We start from the raw sequence: 13,132 nt of genomic DNA, 5'->3' as shown, positions 1-13,132 counted from the left end.
AGTAGAATCTCTCCTACACCGGTTCCTCTATATAAATCGATTCTGGAGACACAATCCCCCGTTCCATAGCATAATTCCGCCAAAAATCCTCGGTTTCCGCAGGATACACTGTCTGCTCTACCGGGACCTCCCAGTCACTGCGATGCTGCTCCGCAATGGCCAGGTACGGGCTGAGAGTCTCATTGAAGTGATCTCGAGGAGTCCCAGGGAAGTGGACAAGCAGGTCACCAGGATGTACTTGCAAGTCTTCCACCGAGTCCGGGTTCAAGCTCTCTCCGTCAGGCGAACGCATGTAGGCATTGAACCAGCGCAGCGGAACATAGGCAGCCGATTGGGAAAAGTACTCCTTCTCAAGAACTTTAACCACGGCAGACTGCTCCTCCCAGAAGAGCTTGATGTCGGGGTTCATGATCGGGAGGGCGATTGCAGCCGAGAGGAGCTTGATGGACCATGGATGGACTCGGATAGGGAAGACGCCTGCGTTCATCCCGTTCCAGTCTTCGGTGAGAACGATGTGGATGTCGGATAGATGGGGGGGAGGGAGGAATGTTTCCAATCGCATATTTGGATTCATGAGAACCGAGTCGCTGTCAACCCAGCTGTGTTGGGGTTAGTTAAGTATCCATTCTACACTTTCGCGCCACGTACAATAACCATTCCAGTCGCTCTGCCTCGGGTTTCTCCAGTTCTTGGACGATGAGAGAAGAAAGGTATGCTAGCTTATTCCATACCCCATCCAGGATCTCTGTCTGTAGGAGGAACAGCGGATAGCCCCATCGCTCGCAGTGGTTCTGATGTGTCTTGACTGCGCGTTGGTACACAGGATTGTTGCCGTAAATCATCATCACCTTGCCAACCGTTGGCCGGGGTACATCGTCCGTCTTCACATCGGCTGTGATATTGTCAGTATTGTTAAAAACCTCTGGATGCGGTTCGACGGTGGTTGACACGCACGGTATTTGGAAAAGAGGTTGATAAGGGAGAATAGCGCCAACAAAGCTATCGCCACTTGAACGACAGGCCTTAACCTGAGAGGTCTCCGTGTACGGTTCATGGGAAATGGATTCAATGGTGTCGCAAAGTAAGATGCCTTCGCAGTTCTTCCCATGACTGAATGGTGATTTCAGGATCAGGGAGAGAACAGCTCATGCTGAGCGATCGAGGGGCCAGAAAAAGAAACAAGAAAAAGAAATAAGCATGGGCTCAGCGTTTGCTGAGACTGAGTTTGTTTGTTGGGCTGTAAGCCACATCACTATACCGCATTACTATTAGTCTGCGATAGCGACTGTAAGCCACAAATCAACTAAATTAGTCTGCGAATAGCGACACGCAACAGACGCCGAGAGCCTAGAGACTGCCCCACTGCGCTCCGGGCGCTTCCACGACAGCCTCAAAGGTGTTCTAGCTTTGAGTATATACATCCACTTTTATGATATTACGATAGGAGTAAAACTGACAACTTACGCCGTTTAAAAAGCCCTATACAGGAGTGAAATCTGGATACATGGGAAGTACCGGACAACTTGCGGCACAGTCAAGTCGCAGCAGGACCCCTGCTACCTAGCGAGTGACGCGATTGTCCAGCGCGAGTTCGCATGTCATGATAGGCTTTCCGTGACCGCTCCAAGCCACCAAATGATATTGCTTTTGTCTTTGCTTTTCGTACGGATGGCTCAGGGGGGACATTCAGAGCCGTCAACTTGATATCCGCTGTCGACCTGGTATGTCGACTTGGTGCAGCCTCTAAAACCACTTCAGAGAGAGAGAGAGAGAGAGAGAGAGAGATAGAAGACCGTCAAAATGGTGGCCGTCAACGAACTGACTACTCAATTTTCCATGGATGCTATTTTCACACCCCCATCACCATGTTCAACCTCTTGGACTTTCGAGCCCCAGGGTGCAAATGGCGTCGAGTCCGGCCTGGTAATCCAAAATGCTGTTTCCTTTGTGTCTTCCTGCTTTCCCTCAGATTTCGACCAGGTTGGACGCATGCAGGGGTCTCTCGTCTACAGTCCTGGCTGGTGCCCTAAGGGCTACACCTCCGCCGACGTAGCTATCGATAGAGAGGTAACGACAGCCATCTGCTGTCTCTCGTACGTCCACCAAGACTGAAGCATCCCCCTGTCTACTAACATCCACGCCAGTGACTTTGGCTATACCACCGAAGTACTAAAATACGGCGATGGCGGCTCAGACACATACGCCGGGTGCACAAGCGTGTTCTCAAAGGGAAGCTCGACAATCGTGCCCGTTCGGCAGGAGACCACGTCAACTAGGGTTATCGGGCCTGTTACGATGTGGGCTCAGCCTATTACTGTTGCACTGGAGTCCAGCGACACGAGCCTGTTCGTTCCGCCAACGTCCTCCACCCCCTCTGTTGCCCGTGAGACCAGCACCACCCCGACGCCCAGACCAAGCTCTACAGACGACACCTCCTCTGACAGCGCGGAGTCCTCATCCGGCCAGCTATCATCCAGTGCTGGGATAGGTATAGGAGTGGGAGTGGGTGTCGGAGGATTCGCGATATTGGCTGCTGTAGGGCTCTGGCTCTGGCGTTCCCGAAAGATAAAGCGGAGGCGAGAACAGGATCAAATGACAATGGGAACTGCTGGATATACCCAGCCAGATATGCCATACAGCCCCGTGAAGGAGTCTGCGCCGGTATTGGAGGAAATGGACGGGTCGAATGGCGGGCCTGATAGGCATCGCGATGTGCGTCATGAGCTTGCTTAGCATTTTGTATTCATTTATTCCGTTAATATATAGCGTTAACACATGAAGATACCCAATGTATATATTCGTTCAGCTTTACATGTACATAGTGATTGGTAGACTTCCAGTGTTTAGATACTTCAATACTTCATTCTGATAGACAACACCTAACCATTAAACTCGTACTTTGGCTGTCCTCGCGCGTCTGTCGGTTGAAATCTAAACATATGTCCTCCCTCATCCTCGGCATTTGCATTCAGGCGCCGGTCCATGGCACTGGCCACGTACAACGTATCGAAACTCTTGCCTCCCCAGGTCGTACAGGTGGGATTTCGAGCAGGCAAAGTAATGTCCTTCAGATGGCGTCCATCTGGCGCGAATACCATTACACGGTTCGAGCCGAACATGGCAATCCAGATGTTTCCAGCGGTGCTGCCATGAATCAGATACTGCTGTAACTCGGGGTGTATCACTTACTCTACGACCATCCCATCAGGCTCTCCGAACGATGTGCGGCGGTCAATGAGCAAGCGTCTGTTGGATATACTTCCTGTCTCCAGGTCAAAGTCATATGCCCAGACAAGGAAGGCCGTGGAGTCGTTGAAGTACACTGACTGCATTAGAGCCTGAATGATCTTTGGCAGGGTACGTACTGGTCTTATTGTCCGGACTCCAGGCCAGTCCATTGCCAGAGATAATCCCACCCTCAATCATCAAATGCAGGCTTCCATCCGGGTCATACCTCCATAGACGACCTTTCGGCGTCCCATAATTATCCAGCGATGCACCAGCCCCAAGCGCCATGACCTTCTTGTCAATCTCACCCAGCCAGAAACGACCTTTTGCATCGACCCCTCCATCATTGAACCGGAGAATATCGCGCTGGTCTGTCGGGATGATTTCCTTGGCAACTTCAATCTTCCCAGTCTGCTCATCAATGAAGCAAACCCCTTGATAGTATGCAGCGATGTACCCCGGTTTATCCTTCCGGAAGCACACCACCGTCACACTATCCTCGAGATCAAGAACCCGCGCCTCTCCAACTGGCGAGCCAGATTCGTCTACCTGGAGAATATACAGCCTCGCAGGTTCTGAAAGTGGATCAACCCAGTGCAGGGTCGAGTCGCTGGCTCTGAAAATGGGGGCTTCTCCCAGCACCATGCGCTCGCGGCAGGTGTACCATTTTGCGCCGCCGTCAATGGACTTGACTCCTGCCATGTTATGAATACTGAGTGCTGAAAGTATATCGTAAGTTGGATAGTCTGTGCCATTATTTAAGAAACACCCTTTCGTCCGAACTGTTACACTGCTAACCCCGCCTCGTCTGCATCTCCAACTTGCCCGTGGGGGCAGATCGACTTGGAGGCCCCTAATGCAACATTCCCCGGTAGAAGTCTGTGCACGCTGTTTCCTGAACTCATATTGGTTCTGTAGCCGACTATGGACCGTCCCAGGAACTGACTGCGACGTGACGCAGTTACGGTGACTTGACTCACATCCACGCCGAACTATAAATCTTACCACTCCCACACAATCAATCCAACAAATCCAATGCTTAACGATTATGTCTTTAAACAAACCAGTGATAACCCTCCACCGGGACATCTGCTCCATCGAGTCCATATCCGGCAATGAAGCAGAAGTCGCACACTTTCTCGTCAAGTACCTCGAGAGCAAGGGCTTCGAGGTCGAAAAGCAGTACCTCTCGTCCCATCCAGACCCAGAGCGATTCAATGTCCTGGCCTATCTCAAAGGCAGCCGCAACACCAGAGTCTGTCTGACGAGCCATATCGATGTGGTAAGTACTGACACCATACTGTATAAGTGTAACTACAGCTGTTTAACCATCGCCGGCCCAGGTCCCCCCATACTGGCCCTACACGCTCAAAAACAATAACACGGAGATCCACGGCCGGGGCACAGTCGACGCGAAAGCCTGTGTCGCGGCAATGATCATCGCAGCTGAAGAGCTTCAGGCCGAGAAGCTTCTCTCACCAGGCGACATATCCCTCCTATTCGTCATCGGCGAGGAGGTCGACGGCGACGGGATGCTCAAGGCGAACGAGCTCGGTATCAACTGGGAGAGTGTAATCTTCGGCGAGCCGACGGAGGGGAAACTACCGAAGGGACACAAGGGGGTTCTCTCGGTCAATATCAAAGCGACAGGGAAGGCCGCGCACTCTGGATACCCAGAGCTCGGGGATTCAGCGACGGAGAAGCTTCTCGCTGGGCTTGAGGCGATTAGACATAAACTGGAGTTGCCGCGGTCAGAATTGCTAGGGGAGACGACGATGAATATAGGGCGGATTGACGCTGGGGTTGCGGCGAATGTGATCCCCTTCCACGCCGAAGCGCAGGTATTGTTCCGGGTTGCGAGTGGTACTGTTGAGGAATTGCAGAAGAAGATACAAGATACCTTGCACAGCACTGGGTACGAGTTTGAGCTTGCGTATAAGGGCAACGCGGCTGGGCCGGTGACGCTGGACTGCGATGTTCCGGGGTTCGAGACGATGGTTGTTAGCTATGGCACGGATGTTCCGGGGCTCAAGGGTAATCATAAACGGTATCTCTGGGGTCCTGGGACGATCCATGTTGCGCATACTGAGGCGGAGTCTCTCAAGGTGTCGGAGTTGGTGGATGCGGTGGATGCGTATCGCAAATTGACGCTGCATGCCCTGGGGAAATGAGTCCTGTAGCTTTATGACGGGAATACGAAGTAAAATTGACAAGTGTCTATTCCCTGGTGTCGAACAAATAACATCAAATCCATATGGAGATTAAGTACACCCGGAAGCGCCCCGTCCCCGGCGGACTCGGGACGGAACCGTGAAGTTTGCGGGGAAAAGACAGGACTATGGGCCTCGAATAAGAAGGCAGCTCCTGATTGTACCACGGACTGCACTTGTGACCCTTTTAAGCAATCCTAAATATATTCAGGACGGCTCCTGGCCCGTTATCTCCGTTGCCCCTCATAAGCTCATAAGTCCCCTCAACCTGTAGAGCTAAATCCATTTCATCTTCCTCCTCCCCATCTATACTCACCACTCACTGTTTGCAATGGACTACGACATCGCCGTCATCGGCCTCGGCGCCCTAGGCAGCGGCGCCGCATACCACTCCGCCGCCAAAGGCGCCAAAGTGCTGGGGCTCGAACAGTTCGAATTCGGACACGTCCGGGGCGCATCCCACGATACATCGCGGATCGTACGCACCTCCTACGGCGCCCCCGAGTACGTCAAGCTCGCGCAATCGTCCTACCGGGACTGGGCGGAGCTCGAACAGCGAACGGGTCAGAAATGGCTACACATCAACGGCGGGATTATCGTCTTCCCCAAGGACTCGCCTAATAAGGCGCGCGACTGGACGGAGAGTCTTGATGCGAATGCGCAGCCGTATGAATTGCTTACTGCCGCTGAAGTCAAGGCGAGATGGCCGCAGTTTACCCTCCCTGAGGGCGCGGAGACGGTGTATACGGCTGATATGGGACTCGTGCATGCAAGCAAGTCTGTTGCGGCGATGCAGTATGCTGCGCGGGCGTTGGGGGCTGTTTTGAAAGAGAACACGCGTGTTGACCGTGTTGTGCCTCAAGCCGGGGGTGGGGCTATAGTTGAAACGTCGCGTGGTCGATATTCGGTGCGAAAGGTGATTATCACTGCGGATGCGTGGGCAAATAAGCTGCTTGCACCTTTGGGCGCTGGGATCCCGCTTGATGTGATGCAGGAGCAGGTTACGTACTTCAAGCCGCAGAACCCCGAGGAGTACGACGGGGAGAAGTTCCCTGTGTGGGCGTACGCCGGGGAGCACTTCTTCTACGGGTTTCCGGCGTTCGGGGAGCCGACTATCAAGGCTGGGCGGGATGTCTCGTATAACCGGATGGACGCTGATGAGCGGTCGTTTGTGCACTCGGAGGACTTGCTGAAGGAGCTTGAGGGGTTGATGGGGAGTTTTATACCTGGTAAAGGCCAGACGCTGAGGACGGTTACGTGCCAGTATGCGATTACGCCGGAGAGGCAGTTCATCATCAGTCCCCTGGAGAAGCATCGCGATGTGCTTGTTGGTCTGGGTGGTGGACACGCCTTCAAGTTTGCGCCGACGTTTGGGCGAGTGCTGGCGGAGCTGGCGATTGATGGGAAGACCACCGATGACATCTCCAAGTTTGGCATTCCCAAGGCTCCAGACAGCAAGTTGTAGACATTACAGATCTAAGTTATCATTGCCAATTACACTGGAAGGTATCTGTAGATACCAAGATCAATTTACCAACCTAGATGGTCACACTATTCAGATATAGTATGGAATGAATATAAAGCATTCAGCCTTGAGTACAACAGACAACACGGTTGTGCTGACCGGGCCCGATGCCCTAATTAGGAATACAAATCCCTGCACTATGTATATGTCGACCTTATTTCGCAACACCAGATAGTCCTGATTACACCACCTGCTCACTATGACCAACTATGCTGTCGAGCATCTAACATACACCATCCTCAATCGCAGCCTGGAGATCACGAAAGCACGCCTCATCACGCCCTCGCAGGAAATGCACCAATGTCGTCGTCATCCCATCCACTGGATATCCATAGTCCGGTACCAGACAAGAGTAGAAAAACACCTTCGCCCCAGGATCAGTCTTTGCCTTTGCCTCTGCCCGCGCAAGAAGACCAGGCTCAACCCAGGGTCGATAAAAGTCATGCATTGCCAGCTCTGGCTTATCAAATGACACCTTGAACTCTCTCAACCGGATAGGTAATGACCGCGCCTTTCTGCGGGAGAGTTCCTGCGTAAGCTGCGTAAAGAGCGTATGCCAGATAATGCGTTCCGGGTCATTCTCCGCTGCTGAATCGTCTCTTTCATTCTCCTCTGACACGAACGATTCATTGTTTGCATAACACTCATGCAGCTCCACGTATTCAAGTGTGTCCAGATGTCGTATCATGAAGTCCCGCATCTCTAAACAAACATTGATATTTCGGAGTGTCAGTTTCCGCAGATTCGCCATGCTGGCGTTGGCGAGCCCCATGTCGAACTGGTATGCGAAGTACTTGTCTTCAATGTTATCAAGGTGTCCTGGATACTTCTTCAGCGCGCCGAGTGCGAGATGGCGTGAGGGGTTGAAGGTGAATTCCTCCACGGAAGTGAGTTTCTCCATTAATCTTGGTCCTAGGTACTCCGTGAATATGATATAGCCTTCCATGGTTTTGATGCAACAGGCTGTATCACTGTCTCGCAGCTTCGTCGACAGCGAAAAGCACTTGAGCTGCGAGAGGAAGTCCCGACAGGCAGCTGTGGAAAATGTTCTCACGCTGAGGATATTGAGATGATGCATTGCGAATGAAGGCAGTTGTTGTTGTGTTTCGCCGGCGTAGTTGGATACGATGGCGTTGAGACTGGCCGTCATTAGTCGATACCAAGCGTTTTTCTGCTCCTGGCGAGAAATAAACTCCGGAAATTCCATGAAGTACTCCTCGAATATATCGCGTTCCCCGCGATAGGTTGGGAAGTCGATGCTGAGGTGGTGAAGAGCAGGAAAGCGTGCGAGATTTGACAGGACGGCGTTGAGCTCTGGCGGGTATACATTCTGTGGCGAGCTTCCTGTAACGCATTAATTGGCTGGCAAACAATGAAGGTACCGTACACTAACCCTCGTCAGTGATGCCAATGTAGTGCAATTCTTTGACACAGGCTGCATGTTTGCCCTGCGCAATGGCTTGTAAAGCTCGGGCACTCTGGGCTGTGTTGTATAGATAGAGGGTCTTGAAGATCCGCGGTGCTAGCAAATCCCTCAGCTGCTTGGAAGCACTGCTTATACTGATCAAGTCGTGTAGACCAGGGAGTAGTGAGGAAAGCGACTCGACCCTCCAGGTCCAATCTGTGGGTTCTTCTTCGGTTCTATCGTCCGGTACAGGGGCTTCAGCAAGGATGGCAATTATGATATACCATACATCATGAACGAGAAACGGTAGTTTAGTAGCCATATTTGACGTGCCTTACACCAGATACTGCGGGGTGTTATAAGTTATACGATTCTAGGCACCCCCTAAATACTTGAAGACGTGCAGCCTGGGATCGACTGCTTGTGGAACCGAATACGAGGAAATGTCCAATCTCCGTCCACTTGGGTACAAGATACGAGCCTGCTATGAGGCCGCCTCTGCAGTGGCACTGAATGCATGCACACTCCCTCGTGGTTGAAACGCATTCACGGTGGTTGTATATGCCTGGGCCAAATCCGCCCTCTCAACTCCCCATCCGCCTCCTCCAGGTCTATTCTCGTCAGCAATCTCTTCTGTTCAATGTATACCCCTGAGTAGTACTTACGTATGGATCAAGATCCGCTCCCCTGGCTGCACCTGCAACTCCATCTTCCCCCCAATGTTGATCGTCCGTTCCGTCCCATCCTGTTCCTTCTTCACATACAGATTCAAGCCCACCTGGCCAGCCTCACCACCCTCCAGCCCATACGGTCTATAAACCCTACGCTCACTCAGCATCGACACAGACAGCGGCATCCGAAACTCCAATTCCCGAACCACCCCATCCCCACCACGATACATACCACGTCCACCAGACCCCCTCCGAATCGAAAACTGCCGCAGGATAACCGGATACCGCAGCTCATAAACCTCAGCATCTGTAATCCTCGTATTCGTCATATGCACATGCACACCAGACGTTCCATGCCATGACGGCCCAGCGCCCGAGCCACCGCAAATCGTCTCCCCGACGCCGAAACCCGGAATATCAACGCCGTTCTCATCGAGACCACCCATGCCAAAGGAGATAATGTTGCAGCATCCCTGCGACGCAGCGCATGCTCGAAACGCTCCAAGAACGACATCCGTAATCCGCTGCGAGGTAATAGGGTTCCCTGCGCATACGGCGGCATGCCCAGAGGGGTTAATCAATGTCCCCTCGGGGATGATTACATTCACAGGTGCAAGACAGCCTTCATTTAGCGGGATATCGACATCTATCAACGCGCGCAAGACATATATAATAGCCGAGTGGGCGATCGCCTTGGGCGCATTGAGACAGTTAAACGTTTCATAGCCCGTCCCTGTGAAATCGAAATCCGCCGAGCCAGAGGAAGGGTCGATTCGGATCTCTAGCTTGATTTCGGTGCCGTCGTCCATGAAATCTGAGAAGCGGAGGTGCTTGTCTGGATTCTGCGATCCGATTGATTTGAGGAGATCGCGGACGGCGATTTCGGCGGTGCGTTTGATGGCGTCCATGTAGAAGTGGACGACTTCTAATGTGTTTTCTGCGACTAAACCTTCTAGTAGCTTTGCGCCTTTGTGATTTGCTGCAATGGCTGCTTTTAGGTCTGATACGTTATCGTTGTATGTCCGTGTGCCGCTGCATTTTGGATATGAGGCTGGCTCGTCGTAGAGGAATTTGCGGACGATTTCCTCGTCGAACCGGTCTTGGGATACGATTTTGAAGCCCATGGTCATGGCGCCTTCTTCGTATAGCATTTTGCTATTTGATGGCATAGAGCCTGGAGCGATACCGCCGATTTCAGCTGTTCTTGTTAGCATTATCCAGACATGATATTGGACGGGGCAGCTACCGTGATGCCCGCGGGATGCCACGTAGAAGATGATGCGCGTGCCCTCTGCATTCCATACCGGGGTGATAATGGTGATATCTGGAAGATGCGTCCCTCCGGCTAGGGGATGGTTGGTGAGTATATGGTCGCCAGGGTGCAGATTCCCACTATATTGCTGGTGCTGGTATCTAACAGCATACTCCATACCTAGGGCTGTTAGCACTGCTAATAACCTATGCAACAAACTTACTTCCTAGATGTACAGGCACGTTTGGTGCATTCGCTACTAATTTCCCGTCTGGCGAAAATACAGCGCACGAGAAATCGAGTCGTTCTTTGATATTCGTCGACACCGACGTCTTCTGGAACATACGGCTCATCCGGTCTGCAACAGACATGAAGCGATGGCCGAAGATGGACAATTTTATGGGATCGACGATAGTGGTATCGGCTGTTTGCTTCTTGGACGACTGTACGTCCAGAATAACATGGCGAGACAGGATTGTAGCTGTTGCGTTTGGTTCCACGACAACAGTCTGTGTTTTGTCGATGACCATGGCCGGTCCTTGTATCAGGCTTCCTGGTTCCAGGTTCTCGAGGAAGAACACAGGAGTCTCCGCCTGGCCTGTTCCAGAGAAATATACCACTGTCGAGTCATCCTGCTTCTCACGCCCGACTGGCGTTTTAGGTATCATTGCCAGTTCGTGCTGGGGTGCCTCCGAAGGGACAGACGTCGCCTTTCCAACGCCGCGCACGCGGATATCTTCAACCAGGATATTACGGCCGGGGAATGTAAATGAGAATTCGCGATGGTGTTCCTTGACGAATTCCGCAATAAAGTCTCCGTGGTCTGGCTGTAGCACCATGAGTGCGTTGTCCGTGCCCTGATAGCGCAGGTTCAGGTATACTTCATGGGAAATCTGACTCTCTTCGATCCCATCTGTTGTCAATGCCGTGGATACTTTGTCTTTCAATGCTGTAATTCGCTGGTTGACAGACTCCATAGCTTCTGCTGTGAATACACCCGACGCTGGCTCCTGGGCTTCATGAACGACGTCGGCCAGTGCCATGCCGTATGCCGACAGGATGGACGAGTATCTGTGGACAATCACAGTCCCAATTGACAGTGAAGATGCGATAGCGCATGCGTGCTGACCCCCTGCACCGCCAAAGCACGCCAGATTGTGCGCTGAAGTATCAAAGCCACGGGCTTCCGTCAACGCCCGAATAGGTTTTGCCATGGACTCATTCGCAACCTGGATATACCCAAGGGCAATCTCTTCCGGTGTTTTATCCTGTCCTGTTTCTGCATTAATCCTCTGTGCCAACTCAGTGAACTTCTGGCGCACAATCTCAACATCCAGAGCCTGATTCTCCTTCGGGCCAAAGATCTTAGGAAAGTAATCTGGTAGTAGTCTCCCAAGAAGCAGATTTGCGTCTGTCACTGTTAAAGGCCCGCCCTTGCGATAGCATGCAGGGCCTGGATGAGCACCTGCAGACTCGGGGCCGACAACAAATAGCCCGTGACGCCAGAAGAGAATACTTCCCCCGCCTGCTGCGACAGTGTTGATATCAAGCTGTGGTGCCATCACCGTCACGCCTGATATTGTATTCTCGAAGGTGTGCTCCAGCTTTCCATCGTAGCGAGACACGTCAGTGCTGGTGCCGCCCATGTCGAAGCTAGAATGTCAGTAGATGAAAGTGAATGTATATGATATTCTTACCCTATAACCGGTTTTCTCTCTGTCTCGTCGAAGGACGTTCCAGCATATCCGACAACTCCTCCAGCAGGACCGGATAGAATGGCGCGGAGGCCATTAAACCTGTCTCATTAGCATTGACACAACTAGAGAAACAGTAGTCATACTTATCAAATGTAGCCAGCCCTCCATCACTCTGCATGAATTCACATCGCGTGTCCGCCGAGCGCAATCCATCCTTGAATCCCTCTCGAAATCCCTGGATATATCGCTGAATGACCGGCGTCAAGTACGCATCCGCAGTAGCTGACGCACCGCGAGAGGTCATCTTAATCATCGGCAGTAGCTGACTGGAGAGAGAAATCTGCGTGAAGCCAATCTCCCTTGCAATCCGCTCGATGGCCAGCTCGTGCTCTTGAAACGTATACGCATGGACCAAGCACACCGCAACCGAGCGATATCTCTTGTCATACAATTTCTGTAGACTTTCTCTCGTTTTGTCTTCATCCAAGGCCTCCAGCACTCTAATAACCTCACCACTGACCCCTTTTCTCAAATCAGAATCAGACTCCAAAGCCCGCTGCAGTCCCTCCTTATCCGGCGCTGGATTCTGCTGATAATCCTCCACAGTGACCCTCTCATCAACCTCAACCACCTCCTCATACAACACATCCGGCCGTTGAATATTCAACGCAAACAGCTTCGGCCTCGACTGCGTCCCAATCCGCAGCGCATCCTTGAATCCCTTCGTAATCAGCAATGCATGGCGCTCACCCTTCCGCTCCAGCAGGGCATTCGTCGCAACCGTCGTGCCCATGCGGATACTGCTAGACGCGAAATCAGCCAGCGAGAGCTTTTCATCACGGGGGATGGTTTTGCCTGTTGCTTGCGAGAGGATGCGTCTTATCCCCTCGATTGGGGCGTCGGCGTAGTTTGCTGGGTCTTGCGAGAGGAGCTTCACCACGATGTCGGACTGGCCGGGGATTATCCCGAGGCAGTCGGTGAATGTGCCGCCGCGATCTATCTTGTTAATATACAATAGTTATAGTTGGTTGTGATACTGTGACATACCGATGGCGATCTTGATGCTCAGGCCGTCTAGCTTGTGGGGAGACATGGTGTGGTTGTGGGAGTGCAGTTGGGAGTCGCCGGCTGTTCTTATATTGGA

General features: G+C 52.3%; 7 protein-coding genes across 7 annotated transcripts; 3 read left to right on the top strand and 4 right to left on the bottom strand.

Moving 5' to 3' along the window:
* Positions 1-13: 13 nt before the first annotated feature.
* APUU_31222S (uncharacterized protein) lies at positions 14-1,108 on the bottom strand (the record flags this gene model as incomplete). Its single annotated transcript, XM_041702402.1, has 3 exons — positions 14-599; positions 649-892; positions 955-1,108. 3 exons carry the CDS (start codon positions 1,106-1,108, stop codon positions 14-16), a joined length of 984 nt encoding a protein of 327 aa, XP_041555191.1.
* Positions 1,109-1,800: 692 nt separating this feature from the next.
* On the top strand, positions 1,801-2,733 carry APUU_31221A (uncharacterized protein; the record flags this gene model as incomplete). Its single annotated transcript, XM_041702401.1, has 2 exons — positions 1,801-2,093; positions 2,145-2,733. 2 exons carry the CDS (start codon positions 1,801-1,803, stop codon positions 2,731-2,733), a joined length of 882 nt encoding a protein of 293 aa, XP_041555190.1.
* Positions 2,734-2,879: 146 nt separating this feature from the next.
* APUU_31220S (SMP-30/gluconolactonase/LRE family protein) lies at positions 2,880-3,930 on the bottom strand (the record flags this gene model as incomplete). The annotated part of the gene is made up of 3 exons (XM_041702400.1): positions 2,880-3,144; positions 3,190-3,322; positions 3,366-3,930. 3 exons carry the CDS (start codon positions 3,928-3,930, stop codon positions 2,880-2,882), a joined length of 963 nt encoding a protein of 320 aa, XP_041555189.1.
* Positions 3,931-4,276: 346 nt separating this feature from the next.
* Positions 4,277-5,399, top strand: APUU_31219A (M20 family metallopeptidase; the record flags this gene model as incomplete). Its single annotated transcript, XM_041702399.1, has 2 exons — positions 4,277-4,510; positions 4,572-5,399. 2 exons carry the CDS (start codon positions 4,277-4,279, stop codon positions 5,397-5,399), a joined length of 1,062 nt encoding a protein of 353 aa, XP_041555188.1.
* Positions 5,400-5,769: 370 nt separating this feature from the next.
* APUU_31218A (uncharacterized protein) lies at positions 5,770-6,903 on the top strand (the record flags this gene model as incomplete). Its single annotated transcript, XM_041702398.1, has 1 exon — positions 5,770-6,903. One exon carries the CDS (start codon positions 5,770-5,772, stop codon positions 6,901-6,903), a length of 1,134 nt encoding a protein of 377 aa, XP_041555187.1.
* Positions 6,904-7,186: 283 nt separating this feature from the next.
* Positions 7,187-8,690, bottom strand: APUU_31217S (uncharacterized protein; the record flags this gene model as incomplete). The annotated part of the gene is made up of 2 exons (XM_041702397.1): positions 7,187-8,307; positions 8,357-8,690. The coding sequence occupies 2 exons, from the start codon at positions 8,688-8,690 to the stop codon at positions 7,187-7,189; spliced, it is 1,455 nt and encodes a 484-aa protein (XP_041555186.1).
* A 162-nt stretch (positions 8,691-8,852) lies between these two features.
* Positions 8,853-13,081, bottom strand: APUU_31216S (uncharacterized protein; the record flags this gene model as incomplete). Its single annotated transcript, XM_041702395.1, has 7 exons — positions 8,853-8,979; positions 9,034-10,237; positions 10,286-10,471; positions 10,515-11,944; positions 11,989-12,087; positions 12,132-12,984; positions 13,036-13,081. 7 exons carry the CDS (start codon positions 13,079-13,081, stop codon positions 8,853-8,855), a joined length of 3,945 nt encoding a protein of 1,314 aa, XP_041555185.1.
* Positions 13,082-13,132: the final 51 nt, after the last annotated feature.

This window comes from Aspergillus puulaauensis, chromosome 3, assembly GCF_016861865.1.
Source record: "Aspergillus puulaauensis MK2 DNA, chromosome 3, nearly complete sequence".
Lineage (NCBI taxonomy): Eukaryota > Fungi > Ascomycota > Eurotiomycetes > Eurotiales > Aspergillaceae > Aspergillus > Aspergillus puulaauensis.
Note: the sequence above shows the minus strand (reverse complement) of the source record. Positions and strands in the feature narration are given on the sequence as shown.